General features: G+C 51.0%; 1 protein-coding gene across 1 annotated transcript in view; it reads right to left on the reverse strand.

Annotated features, from left to right (window-relative positions):
• ITGA11 (integrin subunit alpha 11) overlaps positions 1-17,306 on the reverse strand; it is a 31,878-nt gene extending 14,572 nt beyond the window's left edge. Inside the window, exons 1-5 of the mRNA XM_065734100.1 lie at positions 17,167-17,306; positions 11,903-12,014; positions 2,604-2,713; positions 965-1,056; positions 579-693 (exon numbers count right to left, since the gene is read on the reverse strand). Coding sequence (XP_065590172.1) covers positions 579-693; positions 965-1,056; positions 2,604-2,713; positions 11,903-12,014; positions 17,167-17,218 — 481 coding nt within the window. The 5' untranslated portion in view covers positions 17,219-17,306. The remainder of the gene's footprint in view (positions 1-578; positions 694-964; positions 1,057-2,603; positions 2,714-11,902; positions 12,015-17,166) is intronic.
• Between the last annotated feature and the right edge of the window lie 433 nt (positions 17,307-17,739).

The raw sequence follows: 17,739 nt of genomic DNA on the forward strand, positions 1-17,739 counted from the left end.
CCAAACCTCCCCATGCCATGCTGGGGAGAAGGAGCATTTGCAGAGCTGAGACCCCAGGACAGCCTTCTGTAATTTCCCACCACCCACAGGAAAGCCAGGAAGCTTGTTTAATATCTCAAAATCAAATCGTGCCCCCAGATCTACAAATTGGGGCCAGGATATTTAGTTTCCAGTCAATGAGCTCTTTGTTTTATGTGGCCAAGTGCTGAATTCTTTCCCTATTTTGCCTTCTGAGCTGCGCTGATAAAATATTCTGGATGCTTTTTTGTTCTGCTTTTGGAAGAATAAAGTATTTTTGTCTTCCCCGGGTGTCAGTCAGAAGGAAAATGTTTACCAGATGTCTGTGCTCGTAACCCCCTTTGAATCACTGCCCTGCAATAATTTCCTCTGCTATCTCTCCTTCTCGTGAGCACCGACAGAGCTTTGTTTGCTCAATGGTACCGAAGTGCTCTGGGAGCAGAAACTTATGCTAGCTTCAAGCATAGAACCACAGAACTGTAGGGGTTGGAAGGGACCTCTGGGGAATTTATCCAACCCCACAGGGTGAGGGACAGAGGGGATGCAAGAGTTTCTCCTACTCTGCAGAGCTGGCGCCACGGTCTTGGCGAATCGGAAGTTGGCGTTGACACGGGAGCACATCCCGGTGGTGTAATAGGAACTGCCACACTCGTGGGACCAGAGAGGGCTGCAGGCCTGGAGGAATGGGAGAAAGCATCACGGATGGTCCTGGGGAATGACACTTTTTCATCGCAGGGGCTCAGAGCATCGCTTGGAGCATCGCCACCACCATGACCAGCACCAGCATCACCATCACAGCTGCCCTCCACCCAGACCCTGAACCACCAGCAGGGCATGCTGGGAGCTGGGAAAACATTTGCACACGTGCATCGTTATAAACATGCATATAAATACAGCAGCATGCATTGATACACGTGCATATCACAGAGGGCGCCCCGGCTCTCACCAGGAAGCTGCTGTCCTTGGGGTTGGTGGCCAGGCTCAGCCCCAGGCGCATGTTGTCCTTGCGCTCAGACACATTGGACAGGGTGACTCTTCCTTTGGAGAGAGGACACAGTTAGCTGCTGCCTGCCTGCACGGGGCATCCCTGCCGTGAGAGCTGGGGCACGGAGGGCTGCAGAGTTTGTGCTTTCCCTTTTGTTTTTGAAGCAGATTGTCAAGATAAGATTTTTATTTTTTTTTTCTTGCCACAACAAACAAAGAGAAATGTCTTCTGGGAATGAAACTGTGAGTCACAGGCTCTTACGTAGTAGGTCCTTAGGAGAGAAACCCCTCTGAGCAGCTCTAGCATCTCATCCTTTCATGTTGGGCCAGCATGCATTTATGTTTGTGCCTTTCTTCCATTTCCAGTGTCACACTCCAGAAACCAGGAACGGCCCATGGGGCAACCCTTTATTTTGGTTAACATGAATAGCATTTAGCTTCGACAAAAACACTGTCTAACCCTTTCATACCCCCAGTGCAGCTTCACGAATGCATCCAAGCTCCCTCCACCCAAGCTGATGAAACTTAACCCTTGCTGATGCCCACTGACCTGGGCTGAGAACCCAGGTGGGGCCCACGGGGCTGATGGGGAAAATGGGAACAGTGGTGGGTGATGACAACAAAGGGGAGGATAGGGATAATGGGAACAATGGGGACGATAACAAAGGGACTGATGGGTACAATGGGAACGGATGGGGAAAAATGGTAATGATGGGGATGATGGAGGCAGTGGGAGCAGTGTCCAACCAGCCTTTCTGGTACCCATGGGCAGCTCTGCACAGACAGGCAGAAGCACAGCACAGCTCCTGTGGCAGCTGACAGCTGTCCTGCTCTGCACACCTTGGCCATGCAGAAATGCCCAGTGTCACTGCAGCCCTGGGCCTGCTTTTACTCAGGTGGCTTCAGTGCTAACTAGACAAGATAATAAAAATAAAAACAGAATGTGCTCTCAAAACTGATTTTGTTTTCCTTTGAAACTGGTTTCCAATGGGAAAGGATAATGTTTTAGCAAAATTCAGATTTACATGAGAGATTTATTCACTGGAAAAATCTTGAAGTTCTTATAAAAACAAAACAAATAATAATAATAAACCACAATGTTTTCAAACCAAACCATATTTGTTTCCAATCAATCAAACACCGTGGATGAGCCAAAGATCCTTCTCTCTTATCAGCTCTGGTAGAAACCCATAACAGTTTAGATGAATAATTATGATAAATAAAGTGCAAACTTCTGCTCTGCTGTGAAACCACTCAAGACTTTACCCCTAAGCCCCAGAGATGTTTCTCAAGACCCTGGGAAAGTCCCCAGCTCTTGCATTCCCACTGACACAGGGCAATATGAGGAGCTCATCCCCCAGCCTGGGACATCCTGCTCTTTGTATGGCTGGTGTGTGATGAGATGGAGGTGGTCGTTCCCCACTGCTGACTTTGTCCCAATTGAACGAATCAAGAAATTTAAGCTCTATTAACAAAACAACTTTCTAGCTCCATCCTGACTTGCTTCATTTTGTCCTATTGGTGCTTAAAACTCAGCACCGGGAGTCACACAGACAGCTGAAATAATGAGCCAGCAGCCCTCACCCCCTGGGATGCAGTACCTAGGTTGAGCTTGGTGCAGTTGCTGTGAGTGTCGCTGGTCACCGGGCACTTGTAGACATCTCCCGTCTTCTGCTGCCCGTTGGTCTCGTAGGGAGCCCCCACCACCAGCCTGCAAAAAAGAGGCACCTGTCAGTGTCTCGAGGCTGACTTGTCATCAGAAAAATGAAAAAACATGAAACCCTTCCCTGCAAGGATGTGGCTGAAACATTTTCGTCTGTTGCCTCTTGCAAGGTGAGACCCAGAGCCCCCCAGTCCCATGCAAACCTACAGATTGGCCGTGTGCCTTACTGCTGCTGGAAAGCACTGCCTGACAGATCCAGTGGGGGTCTGCACAACCCGCAACACGGGCAGGAGCAGAGGGTGCTTCACCCTGTTGTATTTTCATGGCTGGGCTGGGATTGGGAACAAGAGTGGTCAGTGCCAGTATTGCCTTCAGGACACAGACGCATGTGATGGAGTTCTGGCTCCTGCCAGGCAATACCCAAAGGAATAAGTAATTGTAACTCACACTGAGGCCCACGGGGAATATTCTTCACTAAAAAGATAAAAAGTGGATTTCCAGGAGTTCTGCTCCTTGTTGAAGTTGCTCACTTAAGATCAGCCCAGAGTGGTCCAGTGGTAACCAGCTCAGGGACAGGCAAAGATGATGGGCATACATCTGTACGTTGAAATAAGCAGAGGTTTATCAGCTGACAGAAGCACATAGAGCCAGAAAGGTTGTGGCATGCGTCTGGGACACTGCAAGCATTTTTCTCACTTTCTTGTGGACTTGACCAGACTGGAACAAAGCAGCAAACCAAAGGAGGAGGAGAGCAGGACCTGAGGAATTCGGCCCTTTCTTCCAGGCCAGTTCAAAAATAATCTGAACCACGGGTTCCTGGCACCTTCTCCTCCCAGCGTGTTGGCCCAAAATAAATCTGGTCCACTGCATTTTGTTTTAAGAATCCACTGGTGGATGCAGCCATCCCCATCCGGATTGCCGAACGCACAGGACCTCTTTTGTTCTGGGCTGCCCTACACAACAGCTGGCAAAGCCACTGTTCCCAGCACAGATGTTCTCAGTTAGGCCAGAACTGGTATTTTTTTTTAAACACTGCTTCTACAGAGACAGTAAGCACTCATTCTTTTATTCCATCACTCTAAAATGGGATTGCTCACCAACCAAAACCTTCAAAATCTAAGAGGCATTTAAGGATTCCCATGGAAATACTTCCTGTCTTACAGCTTCAATGCTAATGAGGAGATTGATTAGGATGAAATATCAACCATTTGGAACCGTCCTGAATGGCATCCAGAGGTTCTGGTACCTTCTTCTGGACACGTACAAGGAATCTGCTCATGGCTCTCTGCTTCCACCCCACAAATCATTATGGTCAGAAAAAGAGAAGGCAGCAGATGTGAAATGTGAAAAGATGCTGGGGTGGAAGACGAGATAAAACCCTGGAGATGAGAAGACATAAAGGTTGAGGCATCTCAAAGTATGAAGTCCTCATCTGTTCACCCTTCTTTCCCCAAGAATTGAACACAAATGGGATTTAACAGGAACTTGGAGCACCTTCACTGTGGTGGCCCCCAAAGCATTACGTCCAGGATCCCTCTAGGGCTGCAGGATGTGTGCTCCCCAGCCCAGGAATTAATCTCCCCATGAGAAAATCCAACCTGGAAATCTCCCGCTAATTTACACACCCATATCACTATTATCACACTACCCATTAATTAACAGTCACCGACACTGAACAGCGATGTGTAAAGCAACAGAGTGTGGTGATGGCAGAACAGCCCATTCTTCCCAGTCCCCAGCCCTACATCAAGCCTGGGGGCTCCAAGAAAGCCCAAATATTTACAGCCACTGCCATAAATGCAGCGGAAATGCACGAAGGGTTTGTGAAGCTCACAAAAACAGATTTTTTTTTTGCCTTCCGAAGACAATGGCATTGTTTTCTCTCTTGGGTTAAATAGAAGTGATTCATTAGCTGAAGCTGTCAAATTCCCGTGGAAAATTGGCTGCTCAGGAGAAGGTTTTTCCAGCTGTTGGGAAGGTGATGGTGCAGGCTGCAGGACTGGGGTAGCATCCCCTAAAGGCAGCAGCACCAGCTCGCAGGTTACCAGCCCCTCTCTATGTCTTTTGGTTTTGAAAACTCATGGCCTAAATTGCCTTTTTTTTTCCCCCATAATTAAAAAAAATCACAAAACTTCCTAAAATATCCTATCCCAAATGACCTGAATCCAATGAGAGCATCCCACTACGTCTTCCCATGCAACGCTGGGTCACCCTAAATCCTCCCCTTTCCATCCCAGTGGTCCTGAGAGAGCAAAGCCCTCTGCAAAGTCCAGAGCAGTGGCCTTGCATCACGCTTCGGCTAATAAAGGAAGATTTAAGAGCAAACAAGAACCAAACCATCCCTCCCTCGCCTTCCTTTTCATGCGGTCCTTATGGGGAAAACAAAAGAAGGAATTCAGTGTGAAGCTCACAGACTGCTCAGAGCAATATGACTGAGGACATACTTTTAACATTTTTTCCTGGGAAAAAAAAAAAAGCTGAAAACAAAGGTTTGGATGGAAATGCCCACGTCATGTTCTCAGCCAATGCAATAAGAACTGAATTTCTGAAATGGGGCATTGGGACTTTTGCTGGAGCACCAAACCCTGCCCTGCTCCATGGCCCTGCCCTGCTCCATGCTCCTTGACTGTGCATGACTCACATCAAACACCAAAACAACGCAAATCTGGGAATTTTATTTATTTTTGCGTTATTTTAGGTGGTTTCATTGCACGGGAACATGGGTGGCAGCACAAAACCTGAAAGACAACAGCACTGCAGTGTCTGGAACAACTGGAGTCCTGGCTGCTTGGTGCCAAACCATGCTTCTCTTTTTTCTCCCCTTAGCCCAGCTGTCTGGTGAAATTCCCTGCAACACAGGCATTAATTCATGCAGGTTAGCTCAGTAATGAACCCAATGAATGATGCTCGGCTGGATCACACCTCCCCCAAAACCATCCAACTGTGATTTGAAGATGCTGAGAACCCATCCCTTCCCTGGAGAGCGTGTTGCAGAGCTCATCCCTTTCACCTCTCCCCAGGCAGAAGAGTGGTGTGATCACCACTGGTGCTGTGTACCCCAAATGAAGGACGCCTTGTAAGCCCCCTAGGACCTCCAGCACCCAGCCACGTTCTGACTTCAGGGAGCAACTCCCCACACACCACGGAGAGGTTGCAAAGCTCATTCCGAGCCCCAAGATGTTTTGATTAAATGGAAAGAAGTCAGGAAAAGAAGGTATGTCTCGTTGGTGATCTGGGAATGCAGGGATTAGGGAGGAATGGAGAAGAAACTATGCTTTTCACAGGATTTTTCAATCAATGGGACACTTAATCTCCTGCAAGGCAAATTCACTTGGAGTTAATTTATTCAAGATGGGACTGGATGAAGAAGTGATTAAGGGGGTTCAGGAAAGGGAGAGTTCAGCAGTGGAAAACTTTAAGTTGGTTCGTGGCTGCTTGGACTGGACACGGGAGGGGAACGGACTTGGAGATATTTTTCTCTACACTGGCAAGGGTAGAGAAAAAACAGTCCAGAGGGGGACTTCAAGGAGATCAAAGCGATCAGGAGCACTGTTCCACTGCATGCTCCATCCCAAGGAAGGATTTCCCACCTTGCTTTAGATGGTGCTGGAGAAACATGGCAGAATTCAGCTCATCTATCCCTGAGCATAAGCTCCATCCCCATTCCCTCCCAGCCACCACTTGCATGGAGGAAGCCCGCAGGAAACTGTCCTGCTGCTTCCAATGAGCACAGGCACCTTCACTGCTTCTTTTCCTAAGGGCTGATTGGTGTTTTCCCTGCTGTATAATAAACCCATTCATTGCAAAACAGAACATAAACACGTCTGTAGTCCAACCAGCTCCCCAGGTCGAGCCGGGAAGGGATGCTCCTAATTACACAGCACAGCTCCAGGCACAACCCATGGCTGTGCCATCTCCACCCATTGCAGTCTTGTAATGGGAAGGGGGCCTCCAACAGGACACGGGACCAAAGAGCAAGCCATGCAGTGTCCCTGCTGCCATAACACTTCTGTAGACATCACACAGAGCAGCATGGCTGGAGCTCTCCCTAAAATAGCGTATGATGGGCGTGCTGCAGAACACGGCTGAGGAACTCGCAGAATACTGTGGTCAGAAATAATGATACTTTCTTGTTTTTCCTGGTGTCATTTTTTCCTTTTACGTAGGGCTATGGCAACCCAGGAGTGTTTGCAGGCAAGGCCCCTGGGCTGTGGGTTTCCACCGTGGTGTTTGGGGCAGTTGGTCGGTGCTTTCTGTAGGCATCAAGCACCACAACCATCCCAATCCTAGCAGTGATTTCTACTGGGGATTTCCAAAGCAAACCCTGATTTCTGACACTTGTTCTCCCTCGCTGCCTCTCGCTTTCCCAAATTGCCCATTATCACCTGTAAACGATGCTCTTGGTGGTTCCCACACCACCATTAGGTCACCGACTCCATCCAGCTGCCCTGCAACGCTCTGAGACCTCCCAACCCTAAATAGCAAAGAAATGACCACAGGAGCCTTCTTATGGTCGAGCAATACGGGGTAGGAAGGAGTAACACCATCTCCACTCATAAACATCTGCTGCACAGTATCTATAGCTCCACTTTTCCTCCTGGATTTGAGGCAGGCTGAAGGAATGCACCCATGAGCAATGCAGGAGGACCTCCTCCTCTCTTCTGCAAGTCCTGCCACGAGGAGCACAGGACTGTTTTCCAACTGAATGAAAGGCTTTCTAAATAAAAATGATAAATACAAACGGTGGGACCTAAGCTTGTGGCTGATGCCATCCAGCCCTGAAGCTGGTGACAACCAGCTGGAAGATTTTCTCCAAGGATGAGTCCTTCTCCTCCACGGTGCTCAGTGATGCTACTAACAGAGCCCTGGGCTTCTCACAGCTAAACCCCCCCTGAATCACACTCAAAATAACACAGAACCAGGAACGGGCCATGAACACTGGAGGGTAGAGAGGGGCTGCAGTGCAACCCCCCATCCCCAGCACGGTGGGAGGGAGCACCAGGAGCAGACGTTTCCCCGCGCCGAAGGAATGCTCTGCAGCTATGTACCCTCTCACCAAAATAATCCCAGCACTCGGGCACTGGCCAAACCACAGGAGAGTTGCAAGCCAAGAAAGCCTCGCAGTAGTAGGGAAATAGCAAACCCTTTAACTGTTTTTCCAGATCAGCACAATTATAGCTTTAAATCCACCGAGCAGACTTTTCTCCCCTCTCCCTCCTCCTTTTTCCCTCACGAGCACTCAGACTGCAAACGTCACGTCTGTCGCTGGGGCTGCTCTCCACGGGCACTGGGGGGTTTATCCCCAGGGGTCCTTCTGCTGCTGTAGGGCCAAATCCCACAGCCAAGCAGAGCTTTGCAGCACTGCATGTCGTGCAGGGGTCAGGGCAGCACAAGCTGCAGTGGCTGGCGATGCCCTCAGGACGATGCCACCTTGCCAGTAGCATTAGCAAAGCCCCGCTCCCAGCCTGCTTGAGAATGCTATATTTATTATTTTACAGCTTCAGAAGTCTAATGGATGTTTATTCTCAGCGTTTCACTTCCACGGCCAGTTCTCCCCATGCCTCGTTTGTTTTGGATAGCTGGAAGTGCTCAGCACACGCAAGCACGAGCAGCAGTGATGCTCCTGCTGCCCCATGGCACAGCCACCTCCTCCCATCCTCACACTTTTTATTTAGTTGGGGAAAAGGATGTGGGCGTCTGGAATATTGTGGTGGAAAGCCAAGGGCGGTGGCTGGGGCTTCTGGCTGGGAACACACTCAGATGACACACGCAGTGCCCCCAGCCTGCCCACACCTCCCCACTGCAGCACACTGCTGCAGACACCTGCCTTGAGCTTTCCCCTATAAATCCCTCCCAGGTGGTGCAGTGGAAAGTCCTGTCTGGTTCGGCAGCGCAGTGCTAATCTGATCAGGGTGGGCTTTGTGCAGCACTATGAAGGCTGCAGCCCTGGCCCCTGCCCCATCCCATGTCCCCCATCCATCTGGAGCCAGGGGGGGGTAATCCAAAACATCTGGCGGCGGGGCTGGGCCCTGCTGCCTCTGAAAGCTCCTGCTCCAGGGATGCTGAGATGATGGAGGGCTGAGAGATGCACCTGGGAGAGGGATCTTTCAGCTTTCCCTCTGAACTTCATGCAGTTCCAGTCTGTGTTTGCTATGCACGTGCCTGGTGGGGATGGGATTCATGGAATCCTTAAGATTGGAAGAGACCTCCGCAAGCCCAACCCCAACTCAAACCACCGTGCCCAATAACCATGTCCCCAAGAGCCACATCTCCACAGTTCTTGAACACCTCCAGGGACAGCGACCCCACCACTGCTCTGAGCTGCCTGTGCCAATGCTGAGTTCCCCATTTCCATGCTTGAACATCCTTACTTTTCCCAAATAAATGCATCTACAGCAACAGGCCTGTTCAGATTCGTGCTATTCACATCTCAAGTACTCCTAAACTGCACAACGGAGCAGAGCAAGAAGAGGAGCAGCTCCACCTCTTTGGGACCTTGTCATCCCCCAACCCCAAAAGCACCTCCATCTTCTTTAACCCCAAATTCTGCCCACGTCTGATGGGGAAATGCTGACCCCGGTGAGTATCACAGCATCACCTGAGGGCTTTGGGATGCTCGGACCCACCAGCTCCAGGCAGAGTTTGGTCTGTGCGTCAGGATGACTTTCAGGAGCCTACTGTCATTTTTTCCATTTGCACTCTTGGAGAGAGCACGGCTCACACCTCCAGCTTCACAAAAAAGGGAGAGAAGCAGCAAGAGGGAGGTCTGGGAGGCACTGCTGCCTGCCAGCAGGGAACGCGACCCCACGAAGCAGAGAGCTCCTGGAGCAGTGTATTTCCAATTGCTTTCTTCCCCCAGGGTTTAATAATCGGGATTCTTTCCTCCCAGGTTTTCCACTATTAGGGCTGCCGTTGTAGCCCCCACGTGCAAGCTGTCTGGCTGCTACTCCAAGAGAAAGAGTCACAACTCAAAGTACGCCTGCAGAATCATATCTGTGTACTCACACACACGCAGATATTCCTATACTCTCACTCACACGTATAGAAGCTGCTTTGCAATCCTCCTGCAGCCATCCACACTGGCCAAAAGCAGCATTAAAACGGTTCAGACTGGAGCAGAGGTGCCAAAATCCTCAGATTCCACAGTCAGTATTTGGCAGCTGTATGGCTGAGCACTGTCAGAGCATCACTCCTGGAGGAGCTGCGTTTCAGACGCAGCCATTTCACTCCTCTGAGCTCCTGGGTGCTGCTCGCCCAGCTCCAGCCTTCCAGTAGCCGTGGTTTTGCCATATTGCTCCCATTCCTTCTGCCCCTGGCAGCTCTCCAGCCTGGCTGAGGCTCTGCACGATGATTATCACATGGCTTTCTATGTCCTTGGTTTATACTACAGAGGTTTTGTTTGTTCAGTCATTTATCCTTTAACCAGAGTGAGTCACACTGGCTTCATTTTTAATGATGCACACATTTAATAGACATTTTATACTATGTAATTGCCCATTCTAATACACACTGTATTTATGTATATGCCTATGCTTACTCGGGGCAGAGAACATCCATTTCTTCATGCGGTGGAGAAAAACTTTGTCATTTGTGGAGCCAAGAGTTGGATTCGATGATCCTTACGGGTCCCTTCCAACTGGGGATACTCATTCTGTGAAAACAACAGCTCAGTGCTGGCAGACGTTGGAATAGGAGATGTGGGAGAAGACCACATGAGCTGGACTGGCTCCCTGCTGCCGCTCTCACAAAACTGGAGGGGATGGAGGAGACCCATGGGGACCACCCAGTCCAACCCTGTGCTAACACAGGGCCCCTAGAGGAGGTTGTACAGGTGGACATCGCTCTGTCACTTGAGGAACATGGTGGCACCTGAGCCCACATACTGTCCTCACCGGTTTCTGCTCTCCACCAATGTTTTGGCACTTGAAGGATTAAAAGCAATATAGAAACGGAGCAGCAGAGGCAGCAGGAATGTGGTGGCAGAGACACTTTGTTCCTGCTCCTTATCTGCTTCAAAGAACTGCGGTCTCTGATCAGTGCTTTCCCAGGCTTAGCCCCAACCTCACATTTTTGGCGAGGTTCTGGCACTGCTGGTGTGGTGAGAGCCCTCTGCTGCACCTCTGCACACAGGGACAGCTCGTGTTTGGGTTGTGGCCTGAACACAGAAAGACTCTGAGAGTTTGGGGCTAAAAGAGCGATCCCTTTGGGCTCAAAGCAGCTGTGCTGCAGGGGCACGTACTCCAGCATCACACGGAGCTGGACCACACGTTTTTCCCAGCAAAACAGCAGCGCTGCTGCTGTGAGCTGCTCCCGGGCTGTGCACAGGGGGGAACTGCTGGAATGTCCTCTATTTACAGGAGCTGCCTCACGGCTGTGTTCACTCCCTGCTCCGGTGGCTTTGGCCATGAGCAGTCGTGCTGGCAGGCTGCCCAAAATTCCTCACCCTTCCAAGAAAGCCTTACTTTGGGTAAATAGCCACGTTCTTGAGCGCAGGAAGGGTGAAGGAATTTCTGGTTTGCTAACTGTAAGCTGGACAGTGGGGAAAGCGTCTCGTAGTTTAGGTCCTTGGACAGTGAGGATGGAAAGGATCGTTGCTAGGAAGAGGTTCCCCAATGCCATATGCAAATCTGCTCGTGGACCACTGGGGCGTAGCAGTGGGGACCTCCCAATGCTCAGCATGACCATATTTTGGAGGAGACCCTGCCATGAACTCCCTGGGAGCTACAACACGTGCTCAGGTCCCAGCTCTGCCATGGGGATGGGGTTGCCTCCTGGATTACACCACCTCCTTCCTGCCCCATCCTCCAGTATCTGAACAAAATCCCGAGCAGAGCTCATCCCAGTGTCATCCTGCACTCCTGACTGCCGCAGGCAGCTCTGATCACTTCTGCAGACATCGCCTCTTTGGTGGAAACTCTATAACATTTTATAGATGGGATGGCCCTGACCCAAAGTCCAGATGGGTTTCCAACAAGTGCTGGAGGCTGAGCAGCCCTGGGGAGCTGTGAACCTGCCTGGAGTGGGAAGAGAGCCCCTGCAGCACCTGCAAGCCCTGCTCTGTGCACATAACTTGGATCCAGCACTAAACCTCACTTACATCTTGCATTTACCAGTACCAAAGCTCCCTTTCCCATGGAGCCTGGGCAATGCCTGCCCCAAACCAGCAGGCTGAGAAGAGCAGGGAATGCTCACATATCCTTAGGGCGTTGTAGATCCATTCTCTCAGAGCTCACTCACCATTTCTTGCCCCCAATGTCATGCTGCTGCACTGTGTAGCCAAAATACGCATCCTTAGAGCCGGCAATGATCTTGGGCCTCTTGGTGTCAATGTTGAAGGTATCACTGAGCCCTGGTGAGAGAAGGATCCCATTAAACACAATACAGAGACAGAAAGAGAAAGCTCTTGTTAGAGTGACGGTGGTCAGACCCTGTAGAGGTCACCCAGAGCAGTTTGGAGCCCCATCCATGGGGATATTCCCACAGCCCAGCCCAGTTAGCACACAGCTGGACCAGATGCTCTCCAGAATTTCCTCCAACCCCAACACCACGGTCTGGCATGGCACAGAACTGGTTTGATCCCATCACAGCAGCTCGGTGGCACAACATTGCCTCCATCATCCACGATGGAGGGGAGACTGAGACCACAGATGCCCTCAACCCACCCCGCTTGCAGTCACCAAGGGATGTAGGAGACGTGATTTACTTGCCCACTGCAAATGAAGAATCCTGGCATCACTCGTAAGGCAGCTTCAGAGGCAGAAGAGGGATCACGTTTGGTACTCACAGGGATATGAAGGAGTTGACAACAGAAGAGGTTGGGAATGCTGCTTCCCAGGCAGAAAATTTAGGATGGAAAGTGCTAGGGTAGGAATGTTAGGAGTAAACCTGCTTTTTACTTTTTTTTGCTTTTATTTATTTATTTTTTTGCAATCATGGTAACAAATTGGCAATGCTGATTTGATAAATAGAGAAAGGCAGTCTCGCCAGGGAGAGCTGAGGTAAGAAGCTTTATAATCCTACAAAAAGAAATTCTAGAAAGCAGGGAAAAAAATAAAAAAGAGACTGGGGAGAATGAGAGCCAGCACATTTTGTGGTAGTTTGACCTGATTTAACATTGCAAAACAAATCAAAACCTCCTCCGAGTTAGCCATTGCCCAGTGGTGACAAGGAGGAATCGAGCAGCAGGCAGAGGGTGAGGAGGGTGCATTTGGGGTGATCACTTCCTCCAAATTTGCACTGAAGCAGCATTTCCCTTGGTCAGTGGAGCCAGCATGAAAGGTGGTGTTGGGGAGCAGGAATGCTGGGACAAGCTGGGGACACCCATCCCACAGCTCCTTGCTTTAACACTGTGGGCAGCTCTGGGCTCTTGGCTGGAGCCTCTAAATAGGGAGAAGCAGGGAGAATCGTGGGGTGGGCCAATTAATGCACGTGTGCAGAGTGTGAAGATGGAAAGCACTTTCCCATGGCTTGGATCCTCAAAGGACAGGCACAGCATGAAGGGGAAAGCCAGACTGAGAGTCGAGCTTGGTTAGATTACATTCAGGGTTGGATAGAGGGAAAAAAAGCAGGGTAATGGTAAAAAGCATTCCCTCCCATCCCAACTGATCCCCTCGAAATCCTTGGGAGGGGTACAGCACTGCTGCTCTCAAACATTCACATTTTCCTTGGAGTGATTTAGGTATTAGAACTCAGCATTTTGGGGTCTCTTTGTCTTCAAATGTTTCCACTGAGTCCCATAGGGACAGAAAGATAGAGACCACAAGAGCAGAGCTCCGCTCATCCAGCACCAGAGCCATCCACCCAAAGATCCCAAATTCTGTTGAGCTGCTTGGACTCCAATCTGCTGCTCCTCCTCTTTAAAAATAAAAAGAGCTTTTGGGTACTTTTATCTACAAATAGTGCCCACATAGACATGAGGGCCCGTAGATGACCTTGACCCAATCCCATAGTATTGCAGAGAGATGGCCATGGGCTCTGATGGCCCCCATGCCCGGTGCTTGCAGCAGGTACCAGGCAGAAAAACAAAGCAGTCAGGAAGAAAGCTTCCAGACAATGGATGGCAATGCTGCTGGGATGTGGACACAGGAGGGAAGGAATTTTGGAAAGCAGACAGATGTGGGTGCATTCGAGGTAGGAAGAAAGAAAATAAACACGTCAAGATTTAAGTCGGCTTAAATTAATGGGAGTTGTCAAGGAGATTTAGCAACCAGAAGGGCTCAGCCTCATTTTCTTGTCAGAAGTGACATCACTATCATAAATATGTGACCAAAACCCAAATGTTTTGCTTGTAATCACGCCAAGGCAGGAAGCCTCAAATACCTCCTTTCCGAACTGGAACTTCTGTTGAGTCCAAACTTTTGATTCTTGTCAGGTCAAATATTGAAAAGGGGAAAAATAAAGCACATTTGAGGAACAATACTGGGAATCAATGCTGCCAGAAAGAATAAAAATAAGTCCTCCCTATGCAGCCCTGAGCCAGGGATGCTCTCAGGATCCCTGTGCCATCCTCCTTCCCAGTGCCTGTGCCTCCAGCTGGGTCATAGGAATACAAAAGCTGGAGAAGACCACTAAGATCACCTAGTCCAACCATCCACCCATCACCCTGCCACCAACTCATCTCCTCCTGGTCCTCATGGGGTGGGTGAAGGTTCTGCCACGGTGCCCCAAGCTAAGAAGTCGGTGGCTGCTGCTCATTGTTTTGCTGCAAACTGTTAACTCGAGGAGATCTGGTCTGTGCAGCAGATCTGTTAGAATAAATTCAATTTTACTGTGCTTTGTATGGGTTTTTGACTGCATGGGGCAGCCCCAAAGCTAGCGCTGCCACAGCTTAGGAAAGGTGGAAGCACAGGGTGAAGCCCAATCTCTGGGCTCTTTAGCTTTAGCAGGAGAGCTATTTTTGCACCATTCCTCCTCCATGGCTCGGGACAACACTTCTAAAGCACTGCCACTGAACCACTGCACAGCTGTGACCCATGCCACCCCGGTGTGTCCAGGGCAGCCAGCCTGGCTCCCATGATGGGATCCCCATTGCCACGTGGTCTTTGGTGGCATCAGAGCTCCTCTGCAATCCTTCTGTCACACATATTGTTTACTTTCATACGTAGGATCGGCTTAGGGAATCCTTTGAGGATGATATGGAGTATCTGTGCAAAAGCTAGCAGGCTCCGAGGAGGAGCAGGTTGGGCCAGCTGTTCCCATGCCTCCCTCCAGCCTCAGCCTCTATCAAATTCCTCTCCAGGTCGCTATCACATAGCCAGCATTTGTCATCAGCTATTAGGAAACAAGCAGGGCTCGGTGGCTGCCACAGCTGCAGATAGAGAGCCAGGGAATACTGGGGATGAACAGAAGATCAGTCATCGTGTTGTAACATTCCTGGTTACCCACAAAATGTCTAACAAACATCCCCGGGGCACTCGCTACAGGAGTACCTTGTGCTTCCACAGTTCAGCTTTCTGGCCCCCCAAAAGCAGGGGAGGAGCAGCGTGACCACATTAATTGCAGCAGACCACGTTTAACAGCATCGAGGAATGCGTTGATTATTCATTTGCAGCGTGTTCACCAGGAATAACACAACCAGCAACGGGGGATGAATATCAGCTGCTCTCTACATGCTCCTATCCCAGGGGAGGTGCCAACAGGAGGCTCATCCTAAGGCTCTGAAATGGAGGCAAACTTCCTACACTCAAGTTGCCCAAATGGCCAAACCTTGGCTGTTGGATGGGGGACTTGAGGTGTGGGACAGTCCAGCCCTGATCTTTGGGCTCTGCAGCCCCTCAGTGTTTAGTTCCCATCAGCAAAGCCCTAGGCACAACTGCTGGAGGTCCCCTGTGACCCCACCTGGACCATCCCAAGCACAAGGGTTTTACCATTTGGTGACCCTATGGTGAAGGGATGAGTTGACTGCCTTCTCTAAGCAAGGAAACTAACGCAGGGAAACAAACGAATGCTGTGAAATAACAGAATTTACTGAATCTAAGGATGACTTCCCAAATAAATTTATGCTGTTCAGACACCACCCAGTCCCCATGGTGTAGGTTGCACCTTTCTTACAGGCTATCACCCAACACAACCACTGCCTGGAGGGGTAAGCAAGCCCTCGGCCTGGATTTGAGGTATTTGTCCACAGGATGCATGGCCCTGGTGGCCCCTGAGCATCATGAACCCCCCCCCCCAGTACTGAGTAACCCCTGCAGTAACTCCTGGGGGATGCCCCATGCCCACCAGCACTGGGACGTGGCAGTGCCTCGAGGTTCCCAGCCTGGGTGAGTGCCTTGCAGACCAGCAGGACACTCAGTGGCTGCCTGCACAGCGAAGGAACATTTCCTGACAGTGCACATCCAGGCTCAGTGCCCGCACGTGGCACAAACGTGCTTTGAGTTGGTCAGTCCTCTGCAAAATACATTGAAATACAGCCACCAAAGCACTGGGTCCGGCTGGGCTGAGACCACCACGCTGTGCTGGAAGCGGTGTTAACCCTTTGTGTGACTCCACCACCCCTAGGAGCAGCACCACCACCCTCGGGCATCACGCAGACGGAGATCCCCGCCGGCAGAAACGCTCCACCCGAGGATTTTTGTTCAGCCCAAAGCAGAAACACAGATCTACCGCACTCTGCAACAGCCCTACGAGCAGCAGCTCTTTAAGAGGAGCTCACCGAGGGACTCGGTTGCCCACGTAAGCACAGACGGGGCGGCCACAGTGCTCTGCCCCGCAGCTCCACGCAGGCAGCCCCGCAGCCGCCGCCATGCGAGCCCTGCACACATGGTCCCCATTAGGCACAGAAAAGCAGCTCCGCCGCGGCTGGCTTGAAACCATCCAGCAACGGCGCTATTAGAGAGGAGAAAAACAAAAGGAAAACGAAAAAAAAAAAGAAAGTGTTGGCTCGCTTTCCATCGGGACGTTTAGAAATGTTTACAGTGGCATCAGCACTCGGTGCTGCCGGGGATGCGCAGCCGGCAGCGCTCCTGGTAGAGGGAATGGGACCTTTTCTTCGCTTTGAAGCTGAGCTGCCCCAGCCCGGGCGGTGTGCAGGATGCTGCCAGCCGCAACCACAGCAGGACGGAGCAAGCAGGCAGCGAGGGGCTGAGCTCTGCCCCATCCCAGGCAAACAGGGCTGCGGGACCACATCCGTGAGCAAGACACAGACCTAAAGACTTGCTTTGCTTGTTTATTCCCAGGCACTTCTCCTTCACACAGCAACTTCACGGGCAGCAGGGTAAGTTGGATGATAAACTGAATGAAGGGTGCAAAAATTAACCCACGGTAAAAGGGTCTGGCTGCTTAGGGGACTTATTCTTTCTCAGTTCTCTACTGCAGAAAGCCACTTAACTCATCCCACTTGTGCCCACAGGCTCGATGGGGAGGCACATCCCTTCCAACTAACTCTCTGCCTGCCTCAAAGACTTCTCCAACAGCCCCATCAAACCTGGGCTTTCCCAAACACCTTCCTTCCCCCTTCCTAATCCAACTGGAGTTCCTTCCCCAGGCACAGAGGTGCTTACCGGGCAGGAGGCAGAGGGAACAGGCGAGGAGCATCCCGCTGGGAAGATCCATGGGAGCACCGGGGGCTCCCGGGCCCCGAGCATCTGCTGGAGGCTCTCAGCCAGAGTGGTAGCCCCGCTCGGAAAGCCCTTTCCTTATCCCCAGCCTTCCCCTGTTCCCTGACAGCAGGCGAGCATTGGGAGGGAGTGGGAGGGACGAGCGAGGTTTGGAGGAGGAGGTACATCAGGAGAGGGGACAGCCTGCACGCGGCCACGGCACCCTTTAGGGATCGGCTCTGCGTTGGGGCTGAGCTGGATGGGACATGTGTCCCCACGGCAGTGCCATCCACGTGGTACTCTGCTGGGGTCCCCGTGCCTCAACAGGGCTGCTGTGATGCCACTTCAGCTCAGGTGTTAACCCCCATTGCAACAGCAAAGCAGCAGGGCACCAAGGAGCACTTTCTGGGCTGTGCCTGAGCACGATGGGATGCTTTGAGGCTGCATTGCCCTTGGGATGACTTCTCTGAGAGCTGTCATCTATGGCCCTGTCACTTCTGGGTGGGCTGAACAGCCCCAGACATACTATACAACATC

This window comes from Cyrtonyx montezumae, unplaced genomic scaffold, assembly GCF_038088225.1.
Source record: "Cyrtonyx montezumae isolate F1298 unplaced genomic scaffold, pur_monq_1.0 scaffold_17, whole genome shotgun sequence".
Taxonomy (NCBI): Eukaryota; Metazoa; Chordata; class Aves; order Galliformes; family Odontophoridae; genus Cyrtonyx; species Cyrtonyx montezumae.